Source organism: Anomaloglossus baeobatrachus, chromosome 3 (assembly GCF_048569485.1).
Source record: "Anomaloglossus baeobatrachus isolate aAnoBae1 chromosome 3, aAnoBae1.hap1, whole genome shotgun sequence".
Classification (NCBI taxonomy): domain Eukaryota; kingdom Metazoa; phylum Chordata; class Amphibia; order Anura; family Aromobatidae; genus Anomaloglossus; species Anomaloglossus baeobatrachus.
In genome coordinates this window covers 687,820,220-687,837,747 of record NC_134355.1, presented here as the reverse complement: position 1 = coordinate 687,837,747, position 17,528 = coordinate 687,820,220, and the positions used below count along the sequence as shown (strand labels likewise).

At 46.5% G+C, this 17,528-nt stretch overlaps 1 protein-coding gene across 1 annotated transcript in view; it reads right to left on the bottom strand.

Moving 5' to 3' along the window:
• Positions 1-1,854: 1,854 nt before the first annotated feature.
• Positions 1,855-17,528, bottom strand: part of LOC142297439 (olfactory receptor 5AR1-like) — a 42,948-nt gene continuing 27,274 nt past the window's right edge. The window contains exons 2-4 of the mRNA XM_075341667.1: positions 10,685-10,937; positions 10,343-10,419; positions 1,855-2,030 (exon numbers count right to left, since the gene is read on the bottom strand). Coding sequence (XP_075197782.1) covers positions 1,855-2,030; positions 10,343-10,419; positions 10,685-10,937 — 506 coding nt within the window. The remainder of the gene's footprint in view (positions 2,031-10,342; positions 10,420-10,684; positions 10,938-17,528) is intronic.

Genomic DNA, 17,528 nt, shown 5'->3' with positions numbered 1-17,528 from the left:
TTTTGATGATAATAAAAACTATTAATTGATTGAGACGTTGTGTACTCCTTTGGAAAAGGGAAAAGAATTTTGTTTCCTTTAGTGGTATAATTATCGATTCAGGAGTGTCCGTAGATGGATTGGACCAATTGTGTGGTATTCTTTGTTTTACTAGCTAGTATTAAGCCAGAGATTCTTAATGTCAGGCACGTTTGACCCGGCCATTAAGAATCTCCAATAAAGGGTTAAAAAAAAGACACCACACAGAGAAAAAATACTTTAATAGAAATAAATACACAGACACATTAGAGACTCCATCTTTATTACCCACTGTCAGCCCTCCACGATCCATAGTCTTCTGTCTTCCTCGTTGAACAAATGCAGCTCTGCTCCATCACTGCTGCATGGGGGAAGACGCTGCTTCCCGTGCAGCCTTCACTCTGTGAGTGATCAGTGCTGCTGGCTGTCAGCGGTAACAACGGTAACGCTGACAGACGCGTTACCATAGCAACGGTGCTCCCGGAGCCGCGGTTAGCGGTGACGTCACCGCTAACTGCATTGCTATGGGAACGGTGATCTCCGTTAATGACCGGCTGTGTCAGCCGGTCCCTAACGGAACGGGGAGTCGACCGTGTGCTACAGCATGTCGCCGGTACACGGCGATACACAAATGTGCACCGTGTACCGGAGAGATGCACTTGCAGGTCAGAGTGCAGGAGGGATCGCGGGGACCGGTAAGTGTTATGGCAATGTTTATTAACTGTTTGTGTACATTTATAATGCGTTTTTATGTGTTTGTGATTGCCTCCTATTATAGCCTATTGGTTCGAGTTCGGTTCGTCGAACGTTCGACGAACCGAACTCGAACGAGACCTCTGTTCGGCAAACCGACCTCGAGCCGAACCACGGCCAGTTCGCTCATCTCTAGTGGTGATGTAACGCAAAGTGTCGGCTCCATCAGAACCACATGGCGCAGGATTCAACATCCCAGCTCTATCCATCCTCTTCACTGTGTCAAATGCTTCATTAACCAGGTGTTTGGGGTATCCTCTTTCTTTCAATCTAGATTTCAAATCCTTAGAATGATTGAGAAACTGCTCATAGTCCGAGCAGTTTCTCCTCATCCGGATGAACTGTTTTTTTAGGATACCTTTTTTGTGTGCATTTGGATGTGCACTTTCCCATCTAAAAAGGAGCCAGCACGATCTGAAATTGGCATGCATCATATAAAAAGTGAAAATTCACAGATTTATTCCAACTGTACTATAATATAAAAAAAAATGAGATTTTTAGCAAATAATTGATCAATTCTTTGAGCCACCCCTGCCAACGTCGCGGCAAATCTCAATAGGGGGGTCCTAACCTATATTACGTATTTCATGTGCCATGCGGCCTCCTAGATAAAGTTAAAAGCAGAACCATAATGGAGCACGCATACCGGTAAGCTGTATATAGCCACTTCCATGTTGCAAAAAAGACAATTGTGGATAGAGACCAGCCCAGGTCCCAGCATGTGGAGCAAGCTCTACACATACCAGGACTATATCAGAACTGACCCTCCCAGTGCCAGACAGCAACCATTGATAAGGCGGACCAGATCCAAGAATGGTGCTTAATTGCATTGCCTGTGGAAAGGGGTGAGGCAACTGAATCTGAACAGCTACCAACAGGAGGAATATATTGCAAACCAAAATCAGGCGTGCATGGTATGGTGTTGGTCAGTCACCAGAAATTGTAGCATAACTACAGTCATAACAGAGAAAAAGGAGCCAGCACGATCTGAAATTGGCATGCATCATATAAAAAGTGAAAATTCACAGATTTATTCTAACTATACTATAATATAAAAAAAAAAAAACTTTCCCATATAAGCAATTAATTAGACGACGTTTTCTTTCGGTAAGTACTTGTGGACAAATGACCATCTGGTTCTCGCTCGACCAGGATATGCAAAAAGGCTAGTTTGTCCTCACTCATTTCATACGTAAAGTGAAGGCCGATATCATTCATATTCAGATCGAACACAAGATTACAGAAACCACTTTTATCTCCTTTCCAGATAACAAAAATATCATCTATAAATCTTACCCACAGGACTATGTTGTCCATGTCCACGTTGCCTCCAAAAATGATGGTTTCCTCCCATCAGCCCAGGTGCAAGTTTGCATACGAAGGGGCACAGCAACTCCCCATCGCAGTGCCCCTGAGCTGGTGGAAGTACTTACTGCCAAACGTAAATACGTTTCTTGTGAGACAAAACTCAAGTTCCTCCATGACAAAATCATTATGTTTCTTAAGTTGGTTCCCCCTTGTGTCTAAGTAGTATCTGATTGCGTTTAGACCTTCTTTGCATGGAATCGATGAATACAATGCCTCCACATCTATGCTGCATAACAGCATCCCTTCTTCCAGGAAAACGTCATCTATTCTTTGCAAAAATCGGTGGTATCCTTTAGATAGGAGTTCATTGAGGTGACAAAAGGTCTCAGGATGTGATCTAAATACACACTCAGATTTTCAGTGAGGCTTTTTATCCCCGAGACAATGGGGTGACCCTTTAAGGGATCTAGGCCCTTATGAATCTTAAGCAAGATGTAAAACGTTGCCAGAACAGGAAATTTAGGAAGAAGATGATCATATTCACTGATATCAATCAAATTCTCACATAGCGCATTATCCAGCAGTTGTTTTAGCTGCTCCCTAAACTTAGGGGTGGGATTATTAATCATCCCATGGTAACAATTTCTGTCGCCAAGTATATTCATGCATAGTTCTTTACAGTGAGTAGAGTCCAGCACAGCCACATTGCCCCCTTTATCCGAGGGTTTAATGGCTATGCTGGAATCTTCTTTCAAAGACCTCAAAGCTCGCGTTTCCTGTTTGGTAAAATTGTGTTTGTTACCCATATTCCATACACCCTATTTAATCTCCTCTGTCACCAAATTGACAAACACGTCAACCTCGTCATCATCACACTGGGATGGGGGCATTTTCCCACTCTAGTTTTTTAACACAGTAAAGGGGCATTTCTCTGTTAAGCTTGGGATGTTCTCATCCAACCCATAGAAAAGTCGCACATCTTCAAGGAGATCCTCAGAGATGCCCAGTTCAGCACTGGGTTTTTTTGTCCTTATTTATAAAATATTTTTTCCATTTTAACTTCCTGGCGAACGTGTGCAAGTCTCTGACACTCTTGAAATCATCAAATCCGTGGTGAGGATAGAGGAGAGTCCTTTATTTAATACTGAGAGCTCCAATTCATTTAATTCTCTGGAGGAACGATTAATAACCTGTGGTGCCTGGCTTAATTCTGGGGGTTTGTCTGATTTTTCAGGCTTCTCAGGTAATTTGGGTGTTCTAAAAAACCTCCCCTGTTAGTATTGAAGGTACCTCCTCTATTACTTGGTCTGCCTCTCCCCCTATATCGATTGTAGTGTTGTTTCTGTCTAAAGCCATTGCCCCTATTTTCAGAGTCTGACATCTCCCCCTCAGTAGATACATCAGTCTCACTATTTTTTGGAGCCTTGTTATAAGTAAATACATATACTCTGTTGTCTTTAAAGGGAACCTGTCAGCAGAAATTTCGCACTAAACCTAAAAGATTCCCCTCTGCAGCTCCTGGGCTGCATTCTAGCAATGTTCCTGTTGCTATTGTGCCCTCTTTTAGACCAAAATAAATACTTTATAAATAGTGATGAGCGAGTACTAAAAAGCTCGGGTGCTCGAGGCTCGGGCCGAGCCTCCCAAGATACTCGTGTACTCGGCCCGAGCACCGAGCCCAATGTTATCCTATGGGAGACCCGAGTATTTTTGTGAAATGACCCCCGGCAGCATGTAGAAACCCTAAAAATGTCACAAAAGTCTCAGAAGAGTGCTCAAATGACATGGCAACAGCATGGGGAAGACCCCTTGAAGCATTTATCACTCAAAAGTCACAGCTGTGAACAATTTTGTCCGCGTTTTACGCCATTTTTACGGACTCACCAGAAAACCTTCCAAAATGACACCAAAATGAATTTTCATGGCGGAAATGTTAAGGGCACATACCCAATAGTGAGATAGAGCTGGTGTATGTTACTTTTTGAGATTAATACATGAAAGATTTTACGTAAAACATTGTGTGGCACTCCGATGTCCAAAACGCACGTTTTGTGCTTTTTACTAGCGGTGTCGGTCATTTTTTTTCTCATTCTATCTCCCGTCGGTCGGTCTCTCTCTGTCTTGTCTGTCCCCCTCTCACAGTCTGTCGGTCATTCTCCCCCCTCTCTCTTACTTACCGTTCCCCGATCACTGCCGCGGCGCTGCACAGCTGTTCACTAAACTCCGGCGGCTTTTCCTCTTTTGAAAAAGCCGGCCGCTCATTAAACAATCTCGTATTCCCTACTTTCCTGCTTTTCGGCGCCTATGATTGGTTGCAGTGAGACACGCCCCCACGCTGAGTGACAGGTGTCTCACTGCACCCAATCACAGCAGCCGGTGGGCGTGTCTATACTGTGCAGTGAAATAAATAAATAAATAATTAAAAAAAACGGCGTGCGGTCCCCCCAATTTTAATACCAGCCAGATAAAGCCATACGGCTGAAGGCTGGTATTCTCAGGATGGGGAGCTCCACGTTATGGGGAGCCCCCCAGCCTAACAATATCAGTCAGCAGCCGCCCAGAATTGCTGCATACATTATATGCGACAGATCTGGGACTGTACCCGGCTCTTCCCGATTTACCTTGGTGCGTTGGCAAATTGGGGTAATAAGGAGTTATTGGCAGCCCATAGCTGCCACTAAATCCTAGATTAACCATGTCAGGCGTCTCCCCGAGATTCCTTCCATGATTAATCTGTAAATTACAGTTAAAAAACACACACCCGAAAAATCCTTTATTAGAAATAAAAAACACTAACAAAGTCCCTCATCACCAATTTATTAACCCCGACAAACCCTCCATGTCCGGCGTAATCCACGGACCTCCAGCGTCGCATCCAGCTCTGCTGCATGGAGGTGACAGGAGCTGCAGAATACACCGCCGCTCCGGTCAGCTTCACACAGCAACTGAGGTGAGTATAGCGATCAGCTGAGCTGTCACTGAGGTTACCTGGATCCAGCGGTGGATGCAGCGGTGGCCGCGGGTAACCTCAGTGACAGCTCAGCTGATCGCTCTACTCACCGCCGCTCCGGTCAGCTCCATGCAGCAACTGAGGTGAGTATAGTGATCAGCTGCTGTCACTGAGGTTAATCGCGGTCACCGCTGGATCCAGCGGTGGCTGTGAGTTACCTGACTGGCAGCAGCTGATCGTGCTACTCACCTCAGTTGCTGTGTGAAGCTGACAGGAGCGGCGGTGTATTCTGCAGCTCCTGTCACCTGCATGCAGCAGAGCTGGACGCGACGCTGGAGGTCCGTGGATTACGCCGGACATGGAGGGCTTTGTCGGGGTTAATAAATTGGTGATGAGGGACTTTGTTATTGTTTTTTATTTCTAATAAAGGATTTTTCAGGTGTGTGTGTTTTTTAACTGTAATTTACAGATTAATCATGGAAGGTGTCTTATAGACGCCTGACATGATTAATCTAGGATTTAGTGGCAGCTATGGGCTGCCATTAACTCCTTATTACCCCGATTTGCCAACGCACCAGGGCAAATCGGGAAGAGCCGGGTACAGTCCCAGAACTGTCGCATCTAATGTATGCGGCAATTCTGGGCGTTTGCTGACTGATATTGTTAGGCTGGGGGTCTCCCCATAACGTGGAGCTCCCCATCCTGAGAATACAAGCCTTCAGCTGTATGGCTTTATCTGGCTGGTATTAAAATTGGGGGGACCGCACGCCGTTTTTTTTAATTATTTATTTATTTATTTTACTGCACAGTATAGACACGCCCACCGGCTGCTGTGATTGGGTGCAGTGAGACACCTGTCACTCAGCATGGGGGCGTGTCTCACTGCAACCAATCATTGGCGCCTGTGGGCATGGAAAGCAGGGAATATGAGATGGCTGTGTACAGAGCACAGCGCGCCCGCCGGTATAAAGGCTCGGTCACGCTGTGCAGGCCGGCCAATCACTGCAATTCCACAACTAACAGGGCTGTGGCATTGCAGTGGTCTGCCAGCCAATCCCTTCATGAGGGCTGGCTCTCAAAAGAGCGCCAACATGCAGGGATGAAGACCACGAGTACAGCACGAGTATCGCGAGATTACTCGGTACCCGCCGAGTAGCCCAAGTACAGTGATACTCGTGCGAGTACCGAGTAGTAACAAGCATACTCGCTCATCACTATTTATAAAGTCTTACCTTTTTGTATGCAAATCTTGTTAATTGTGCACGGGGGCGGGCTGTCTGGTGTCGGTTATTCTGCCTCCTGCTGCTTTACGCCGTCCCCCATCACTCAATTTAATACCTGAGGCCGCCGCCCAGTGCTCCGAGGTCTCACGCATGCTAAGTGCCACTCTCACGGGAGTGAGCACTGTGCACAGTGTGACCGCTGGTGACGTGATTGCGCAGGCGTGAGATTATGGGCGGCGCTGTGATTGTCATCAGCAAGTACCCGCCCATAATCTCATGCCCGCGTTTCTCACTCTGCCTCCACCGTTATGCTGCTCCGCTCCTCCCATCTATTTCCTGCTCCAGGGAAAGATGGGTAAGAGGTGATGTGGGCTCATCTGGCCAGCGCTTGCGCATGACGGTGGAGGCAGAGTGAGAAGCGCGGGCACAAGATTATGGGCGGGTACTTGCTGATGACAATCACAGCGCTGACCATAATCTCACACCTGCGCAACACGTCACCAGCGGTCACACTGTGCACAGTGCTCAGTCCCGCGAGAGGGGCACTGGGCATGCGCGAGACCTTGGGAGCACTGGGCAGTGGCCTCAGGTATGTAAATGAGCGATGGGGGATGGCGTACAGCAGCAGAAGGGCGACTCAAGGACACAAGACAGCCCGCCCCCGTTTCCATAAAAAAATATTAGCATACATAAAGGTAAGACTTTTTAAAGTCTTTATTTAGGTCTCAAAGGGGGCACAATAGCAACAGGAACCTTTCCAGAATGCAGCCCAGGAGCTGCAGAGGGGGATTCTTTTAGGCTTAGTGCGAAATTTCTGCTAACAGGTTCCCTTTAAAGTCTTGTAAATCTCGGATATAAAATTTGTGTTTGTTTTCTTTCAAGTGGTATTGAATTTTTTTTTTTATTTCAAGCAGAAATATATAGCTTTATAGCTGCTAAAGGAGGGTCTACAAGTTATTGATTCAATGGGTGTACTTAATTTTTCGCACACTGCATCTGCACTTTGACCCAGTCTTTGGTAAATAAGAAGTGCCATTGTTTCATTGATTTTATGTTGTTTGTCATTTGAGGTTATATTGACCAAATTTTACTATCTTCTAAGTTCCATATTGGGATAAATAAAACCATAGAAATGAAAGCGGGTGTACATATTTTCTCTCATCACTAGTCATAGGTAGTGGTCAGATGGCTGTACCATCTCTGATGGGAGAGAATCAGGCTGATTATGGTTACGACATCCTGATCAAAGTCTAATCCATGTTTGACCCAACTGTGAGTTTACTGTGATCCAGTTCTCTCGCATGAGAGAATCGTAGAGTAGCCTGGCACAGGGGTACAGGAGGCAGTAGTTGATGGTGAGGTGCTGCTCTCTCACGCTCCGACACGCTACATTTCAAATACTGTCCTGGAAAGGGTTTGAGGATTTTCACTATTGGGACAATACGCCCTTGAAGACCACATGATGCTGATGTCTTCAGCTGGCCTGGACAAGATGTTAAACAATTCAAGAAGAGAGTCCACCGGCTCTTGAAAACAATGTAGTAGTTTTACTTAACAGTCTTTTGCTAACAACTATGTACACAATATAGCGGGTACGCAACTTCTTCCACGTTTCATCAATACAAAGCAATTCACTCTCTTCAGACTCAGCTCGGTTGTTCCCACTGTTCCTATTCATTTCACCACAACCCAGCCTAGCACCACAACACAGTACATGAAAGTAATTTTTGTCTTTCCGGGATTACCGTTCTGATCCTCCTCATAGAGGAGAGAGTTTGGCAATATTGCCGGACTAAAGCTTCAAGCTTTCTGACTCTAAGTGAACTTACACATCTCATGTTCTAGTCATCTTTGGCCCGATACCTTTGGAGCTGTAAGCTACTTAGGGTCTTCCTGCCAGGCATACTGTCTCTGGACCCTTCTGTTCAGATGACTCTGTTCAATGGTCAGTCCTTGGACCTGATAATGTCTTTCATGCTGGGTCTCTAACACTTTCTTCATGTTTAGACTTGTTCCACAGAATCACGCTATCTTTGTCCAGGTCTCCTCTCCTTTTAACCACAGGTCACCCACTACATGTGGTCTGGACAATCTTTCAGACCATATGTCTGCTACTGTTGCTCACTGGGCCCTATCTAATGATATGCAGAAAACCATCACTTACCCTACATTTCTATATTTTACCTCTCCTCTGTGGGCTAATTTCAACTATTAACTATTTCTTGCTCTACAGTCTGGTATTCATGTATATCCCTACCGCACATTGTATACTACATCGTAGTTCACATAAAACATTAACACAAGACATCATTCATTTTACAACGCAATTTGTTTCTTCATGGGTTCTCGCTACAGCTTGTCCACCTCCTTACAGTATCACAGGTGAGGAGAAGATGGAGAACAACATTTCTCCATCTTCTCCATTCTATGAGTCCTTTGAAATTAGACTGCATTCGGATATCATCAGTCCAATGATTTCAGAAATCCGATTATTTCCACGCACATAAAGACTTCAATGGGCGCACGCCATTCGATTTATCGATTTATGATGTCAGTTTTTTCTCATACCGAATTAGATAAAACATCGGATAGCAATCGGCTGTCTTATACACTCATTCAAGCACAGCCTTGGTGATGGTAAAATGTCTAAAACGGTAATTTGTGTTTTTTGGCTTAGATATCAGTCTTCCAAAATTGGTAAAATATTGCAAGAATGTCTCTGCATTTGGTGATTATAAGAATAGTGTCACAAATACCTCTAGGGACAGACTCAGGGCTAGTTTTTCTTCATCTGAGACCTTGCACATTTAAACATTGTTTTTTTCTTTGAGCACATATGAGTTAACTCCTCTGGTGTTGCAGCAGATTTTCAACCTGGATTTAAACCCTCTGCTTCCTGGAGACCTTGCTGGTTATTCAATTCAGTTTGGAGCTAGTCCAGGAGCAGGGATGACATGCTGTTGCTGTCTGTTGTGGTTTGTTGATTGTAGTATGTTTTTTTTTTTTTTATTACCTCCTTTTCCTTGTTACCCCAACCCGTACACCTTTGTTTGTTCCCTTGTGTAGTTTTAGGTGTGCATGAGTTTTTATTTACCCCTGTCTGTTGTTCCTTGTTTGTGAGGTTTTTGGGATCTCCATCCCGGTCATTTTCCTGGGTGATGGGGGAACTTTGTCATCAGGGCCAGGTTGGGGGCCCGGACCTCCCTACCTTCAAATGCACCTCCAGGTGTGAGGGTGAGTTCAAGACCCCAGCAATAGAGCCTGCTTAGGTTATCCTGTGTTCCCTGGACATCCGTCACCCCCCCCCCCCCCTTTGACAGAAAGTTTGAATTATGGAGCACTTTGTAAGGAGGCAGATACCTTCTGGGAACACAATTAAATGTAATATAAATTACATGATCGCAAATATAAAGAATCCATCACAACAGAAAATAATAAGAATTCATGCATAAGATCTATGGGCAAAATAGAATGGACAAATTGCCTAACAACCAGAGAGAACAGGAAAAAATGGTCAAACATCCATATGAATATAATATTTATTAATAGGAAAACAGTGAATAATTGTGGAAGTAAAATACAAATAGAGTCAGGTGGTGGAGAAAGAACAATAGCTGTTGACCTGCAAAGCATTTAAATATTATATATATATTTTTATACACACTCATATATAGAGAAAAATATACAATATATAAATATATGATTATACAGTGCCTAGACATAAAGGTAGTATGTATATAAAAAGAGACATTTATAATATATGTATCCTGCTTGCTAACAGAGACTAATGGTAGAAGGAAGAAAAATATAGAAAGCACCAAATAACTAGAGTGCCAAAATCAAAAAAATGATGTATATCTAAATATTGCACATATGCCCAAGATATAGAAACCTATTGCACCATGCCCAAATCATTGAAACAAAAGGCCCAGGTAAACATACAAAAAGACTAAAACTGATATTATATGGGGCAGCCTCTATTGATGCAAAAACAGCGCAGTGTATGAGTCCACAGCTCCTGAGGCAACATAACACGGTACATGCAAATAAAGCAGAACAAATACACCAAACAGAATACAAGTACAGTCACCTGAGCAAGCGACCAGGTGAACAGCTAATAACCCGACGGCCGTTTCGGTATGAAAACCTTCGTCGGGGATATATGGTCTAAAAGTCAGACAATAATGTGTTTGAAATTTAGAAAGCTCGATATTGTAATTTTGTAACAGAACACATAATTTAATAAAATAAATGGGCACAGCCCTTAGTCGTCTCTTTAGTGGACACAAATAAACAAGACAGATTTTTAACAATATTTTGGGCACAAGTACTCAAAAAGTAAATGTGATATCAAAAAAAAGTTTTGCAAAAAAACACCTTTTTTTTATTGAACTCTTATTTGAAATCTGCCATCCATCCTTTTTGGACTTACTTGGATAATACTTTTCTAAAAGTCGCTTTTACATCTCTGTTGTTCAAGCTGTAAATGACTGGATTTAACATTGGAGTTACTATCACATAAGCCACTGAAATGTACTTCTCGCGATTTGATGATGAGTGCAAGGACACGGGTCTGAAGTACATGATCATTCCAGTCCCAAAGAATAGGATCACCACCGAAATATGCGAGGTGCAGGTAGAAAAAGCCTTTGACCTCTTGCTGGAGCGAATCTTTAATACGGACACTATAATATAAGTATAGGATACAATAATACACAAGAACGGGAGGAGAAGTGATAAGAAGCTGGTGTAGAAGATCACGAGTTCACTCATATAGATTTTATCACATGCCAACTTAAGGACGGCTAGAACCTCGCACATGAAATGATTGAGCTGGTTTGGATAACAAAGCGGTAAAGGCATCAATAACGATGGAAGGACAAACATGATAAAAGCTACGAGCCCCAAAATCACCATCAACCAATAACATATGGTCCACCTCATCAGAACCGGGTAGTGAAGTGGACGACAGATGGCCAGATAACGGTCGTAAGCCATGAGGGCGAGAAGAAGACATTCTGTACCACCTAACAAGAGCAACAAGTCCAGCTGTATGGCGCACGCACCGATGGAGATGGTACGATCTGTAAATAGAAGATCTGACAACAGTTTTGGCAAGACGGTCGAAGAATAAGACAAGTCCAAAAAGGATAAAATGCAGAGAAAGAAGTACATCGGGACATGCAACTGAGGGCTGTAGAGGATGACACATATCATGACAACGTTACCAACACACGTTATAAAATACACCAACGAAAAAAGCAAAAAAAGCAAAATATTTGTCTTAAAATCCCTAGAAAAGCCCATCAAAATCACTTCAGTTACCAGAGTCCGGTTCATGACGTCCATTAGACGAAAAATCTATGAAGAACGGAACGGCAAAATTAATCCTAAATCCATGTTATAAAACTCAGCGTCTAGTGTTAAACATTTTCACATAAAATACAAGAGATACATGGAATTAATATTAGGGTATCACAAATGGAAAACTCCAATCCGTACACCCGATAGGCACCTAGGATTTTGGGAGCCTCTCATTGGATGTGGACGGCACAATCGTTGGCAGAAATCTGATAGTAATATACAGTAATACTCAATGTATAGGCTCCTTTAGGGCAAATGTAGTTTATTTAGAAAGATAAGTAAATTAAAAACCTAAATAAAACTTCTTTTATTAGATAAATTGGGAAAAAAAAAAAGAAAATTGAAAGTTGTAAAAAAAATTAAGGAATAACTACTGGAAAGAAAACTTTTTTTAATGAATTACATTTATTTTTTTTGAAATGGTGGAATAGTTTCTGCCGCCATGGATCGAGTGAGCCTGAGAAGAAAGAGTCACAGAGAGGATTCAGGTTAATGATTTATTCCAAGTATATAAACGAATCAATCTGCAGGGAAAAAACAGGGATGAGTCCGTGGTGCTGTACTGATCCGAAGCTGCCATACATTATACGGAAGATAATGGAGAAGGTCTTTTACATCAATATTTTTACATGTTAACAAAATAGAAAAAAGAGCTGGAAGTCCAGATCAATCCTTCCCTTTCTCCTACTTTTCTTATCTGGACCATAAATGTAATCTCTGTCACATAGTGGCGCTAGACACTACTTGTGGAGGTAGTCAGACAAGCTGAGATCATAAACCAGGAGGGCAAGACTGTACACGGGGGGGGGTGTGGGGAGTGGACAGAAACAAGGTCAAGATACAAGCCGAAGGTCAGGGCTCCAGGAGAGTACGTACAGAATACAAAATTCTAAAAATAAGGCTTTGCGTCACTGAATCACAGGTGCTCAGGAGAAAAAATATATATCCAAATTCGAGTGAGAACTCCGGCACACTGTACACCCCCACAAGAAACAATACAGGTTGCGTATTCAGGTTTTTTTATTGATCAAAAAATCTTGATAACAGATGGTACATGTATTTGTCCAAACAAGTCGACGTTTCGGCCTTTGGGCCTTCGTCAGACTGGCCTATTATCATATGTAAAGCGTCAATTATCCAACAGATAATTGACGCTTTACATGTGATAATAGTCCAGTCTGACGAAGGCCTTAAGGCCCAAAGGCTGAAACATCAACTTGTTTGGACAAATACATATACCATCAGTTATCAAGATTTTTTTGATCAATATAAAAACCTGAATACGCAACCTGTAGTGTTTCTTGTGGGGGTGTACAGGGTGCCGGAGTTCTCTCTGGAATTTATGTACAGAATACAGGGAGTAGGTGGGGACGTGGTCAGGAGGAAGTCTGAGGTCAGAAGACGGGAAGTCACAACAGAAACAGGGGAGGACAGGCAGAGATGTGTACACAGCAGAACGTAGTCGAGAGACCAAGATCTGAACAATGAGCACCACGGGACCCAACAGCACTACTGTAACCAGGAACTACGACTGGCAGTGACCAGAGCTAACGCACTCCCTAATGAAGCAGAGCAATCACCGGGAACGAGAAGCCTCTGTGTGAACACCTCCAAGGACCAGTGTAAAACCCAGTGCTTATGAAATAACCAGCAAAGCATTCATCCTGCAAGACGCTCTGCACCATAGGAAACATATAACGACTCTGCAGGAGCGCATAGTAGAATACAGAATGTTCTGCACATCGGAATTGTGACAATAATGTTCATTGAGTAGTATGAATGATGCAGCTTGGCATTACCGGATGGACATCCTCTTCCACCCCACGTGCCACATTATAGGACTGAGGACAGTTTATATTCTCCACTGATAAACTCCAGAGATTAATTATCCTTCTATCAGTCTCTAATGAGTAATAATGAATCACAATTGTCGGGACTGTTTTGTAAATACTGTATGCAGCTGATATTTGGATGTAATATAGACTTGAAAATAACAAACCAAAACACTGAGTGAAATAAGTGAAATACCGTGTTTCCCCGAAAATAAGACCTAGCAGGAGTTTTCTGCAAGGCGTAAATATAAATGACTCGCCCACCCCAGGGCTGTGGGACACCCGGTGCCGGGCCGGACTAGTCCGGTGGTAGTCAGTGGTGGTTGGGCCCGGCTCCGTGGCCCTGGTGGGTGTCAGTAGAATATGTGGCTTGCTTGTTAATGGTTGTGTTCGTGACGCCACCTGTGGTATGCGGCTAATAAGCCGCCGCTGCTGTGTGAGGCCTCCGGGATGATGATATAGCAGCTATGGTAGTACTGCTCCCCACAGGTGGAGCAATGCCCGGGGCACAGTTGGTGCTTGTAAGTGTCTATGCAGGTGGAATAACAGAGACGAGTCCAAAGGTGCAGTTCCAGTTCTTTTACTCACAGTTTCGGTCACACTTGCAAGGACCCTCAGACTGCTGGGACCACCGTCAGGGACCTCCGCCGTATCTGGATGGTTCCGAGCGTGAAATCCGGTTTCCTCTCTTTAGTGTCCCTTTTTCTGCTGACTTCACTAGCCTTGCCTTTGTTAGGATGGACTTGGCTTGGCCTCCATTACAGCCTCCAGGCTGGGGGGTCACCTGTCGGCTGATTTCCCCTTTTCTGAAGGTCTGCTCTGGGTTCTGGCCCTGGGAGCTTGCAATTCCCTGGGCCTCGGTTTTTACTGTCTGGAGACTGTCTTTTCACTCCTTCAGTGTCTAGGGACCGTCCCCCTGTCGCAGCTAGTCGCTCCACCGATGTCACTGTGGAACGGGCCACCGCAGCCTGCAGCTACCCGTAGCGCCTCTGGGCCCTCGGCAGCGGTACCCAACAAGGACTGCTCGTGGCACCTTACAGGACTACTCGTGGCCCTGCAACCCTTTCTCTCTTCTCGTCCTACATGCTCACTCCTCACTCTCCCACTCCCTGAGCGAACTGACTAAACTTCACCTTCCTGTCTCTGTCTGCTCTCTGGTGGCTCCTCCCACCTCCCCAGTTGCTAAGCTACCACCCTATGGGAGCAGGGATTGGTCTTACAGCCCCTCTCAGCATGCAGCATGGGAGGGTTGCCTGCCACTTTCCCTGGTCCTGTGTGTCCCTAGCAATGGGTGTAGTGTGAATTTACCAGGAAACCGGAGTTCACCCTCTTCCTCTCCCAGAATGGGGCATCACACCGCAGATGGGGTGCAATGACCTGTGGCGACGGAAGCCTCAGGGGCGCCACACTCCCCCACAGCAAATCCCAGCACGTCCTCGGGCTGAAAAACAACAAAAACAAATGGGAGACACTGCAAAAACATTTTTGTATGCAATAACATAAACAGTAAAACATTTCTTCCCTTTATGGGAGGCACATATCATGAACGTTGCAAACTTCTTATAAAGAAAACTCTAAGTGTGCACTTCCAGTCCGTTGCACGGTTCAGGCAAATCCCCCATAATTCTGGTAGGGGGCACAACGGGTGCAACTAATTACATTCTTGGCTACTACAAGTCCAGTAGCCCGTCAGTTCGTTTCAAACAAACAAAGTAACATCTTCGACCAGCCATTAAGTCCAATGGCCTGGTTGCATCAGACATATCAACAACATACCAGCCATTAAGTCCAATGGTCTGGTAGGACAGAAAACACATACACCACACACCAGCCACTAAGTCCAGTGGCCTGGTACGACATGACACCTAAACATTCACCGGGGCCCACATTCCAGTTCAGTGGCCCGGTAGCACTTAACATGGGGGGGGGTGACGTCTTCGCAAAGAATCAGGGGCAGCACAGTAGGAAAGGGTGTCATCTTCGAAAAGAATAAGGGGCAAAACACAAGGGACTTCTTCAAAAAGAATTAGGGGCTATGTACAGTTCGGCAGCTCTTCATCTTCTTTGTTCTCTAGATGTCAGGATCCCACTCCGGCACGGCTCTTGGGAGCAGGTCCACTGACGAGATCATCGTCTGGGTCCCTTGGGCACTGGTCCCTGACCTTCTGCGCTGTCCCGCAGCCTGGGTTGGAGTGGGGCTGCCGGTAGGCGTTGCACGGCGCTGCTGCAGGGGGCTGCTTGTCTGCAGGGGGCTATTGCTGTGGTCTCTGGGGCCCTGCTTTGGCCGGGCGCCCTGCATCACACGCGCCATGGAGATCCTGGTCTGCGTCTCCTGGGTTACTGTTGCAGGCCGGCTGCAATGTTCTGCGGCCTGAGTCTGTCTGGAGGTGGCGCTGCTGCTTGGGGAGATGCTGTGCTCTTGTGCTGTGCGGCGCCACTCTGGCTCTGCTGGGGCCGCTGCTTCCTGCACAATGCGCACATGCAGCGCATACCACCCGCGGTCCCCCATCAGCCGGGTATACTCCACTTCATCACCCAGCTTGGCGTCGCGGCCTGGGTGGCCTCTGGGCAGGTGTTCCTCAATGTCTCTCCGTGCTACAAACACGTCCTTGCCCAGGCCAGGCTCCCGGATGAAGCCCCAGCCACCTTTCTGCCGGAAATCGACTACAGTGCCCCGTTTTACTGGGCACTCAGCTCCCTTCAGGGCCTTCCTGACCTCTTCCTTGGAGGCCAGATTGGCGACTTCCCGGGCCCTCCTTTTCTCTTCCCGGAGTTCCCGCTCCTGCTGGTACTCGACCACCAGCCTTTGGCACGTCAGCTCATTGGCCAGGGGAGTTTCCTTGGGGCGCAGCGGCCGCTGCAGTCCCCTGGTCTCTATGGGCGCCGCGTCCCAGTTCACTCCCGGGGATGCCATTCCCAGGAGGTTCACAGGGGGACTCGGCAGGGGGCCCACTAGCGGTTCGGGGGTCATCCCACCCCAAGCTCCGTCCGCGGGGGTCTCAGGCGGGCCTCCGGTGCTCCATCGGGCTTCCGCGGGTCCGGCGGGGGAGGCCAGAGGGTCGGTGAAGTGACTGGTCAGGGGCGCGTGGCGGGGCCATGGGTCCGGACGGATCGGGGTTTCAGTTTGCTCACCCTTTTGCTGCTCCGCGGCGTCCATCCACCGGCCCAGGCCTTCCGGTATCAGCGGTGCCCCTCTCCACCGGTCCGCTTCCACTCCCACGCTGCTCAGCCTCCGGGTCAGGGCTCGCACTTCCTCTCTCAGCAGGTCCAGCTCGGGGTCCTCTCCTCCGGCTCCTGGGGCACCTCGCTGCAGCTCCTCCGCCATGCTTCCGGCCTGGGAGATGCTGCCTGGAACACTGCTCGAGTGCTCGACCACGCCACTCGGCTGCTCCCTTTTCCTTCTTGGAGGCGGGGCCGGAGGCTGTACTAGCAACTGGCGCCAGACTGGCGCCCAGCCCATCACGGCCGGTACCGCTCCGCTTAGTATCAGGTACATTTTCTTTTTCTTTATCGGTTGATCGGTCGTTAAGCTGTTTCTGCCAGCCGGCCAGCTTATTTGGTCACCACTTCTTTTTCTTTCGCTTTCTATGGCGGACACCGCTTCGCGCGCTTTTCTTGGACAAGGGGGCGGGGCTTCTCTTCGCGCCCTTTCTTCTTGCACGCCCCCCTTCTTCCCGCTTTCAGCAGCGCTAATGGCGGCGGTTTCTCGACAAAGTACACAGTTCTTCAGGCGCACAGTACCCGGTTAGACCGGGCACGAAATCCTGTTCGTGACGCCAAAATTGACTCGCCCACCCCAGGGCTGTGGGACACCCGGTGCCGGGCCGGACTAGTCCGGTGGTAGTCAGTGGTGGTTGGGCCCGGCTCCGTGGCCCTGGTGGGTGTCAGTAGAATATGTGGCTTGCTTGTTAATGGTTGTGTTCGTGACGCCACCTGTGGTATGCGGCTAATAAGCCGCCGCTGCTGTGTGAGGCCTCCGGGATGATGATATAGCAGCTATGGTAGTACTGCTCCCCACAGGTGGAGCAATGCCCGGGGCACAGTTGGTGCTTGTAAGTGTCTATGCAGGTGGAATAACAG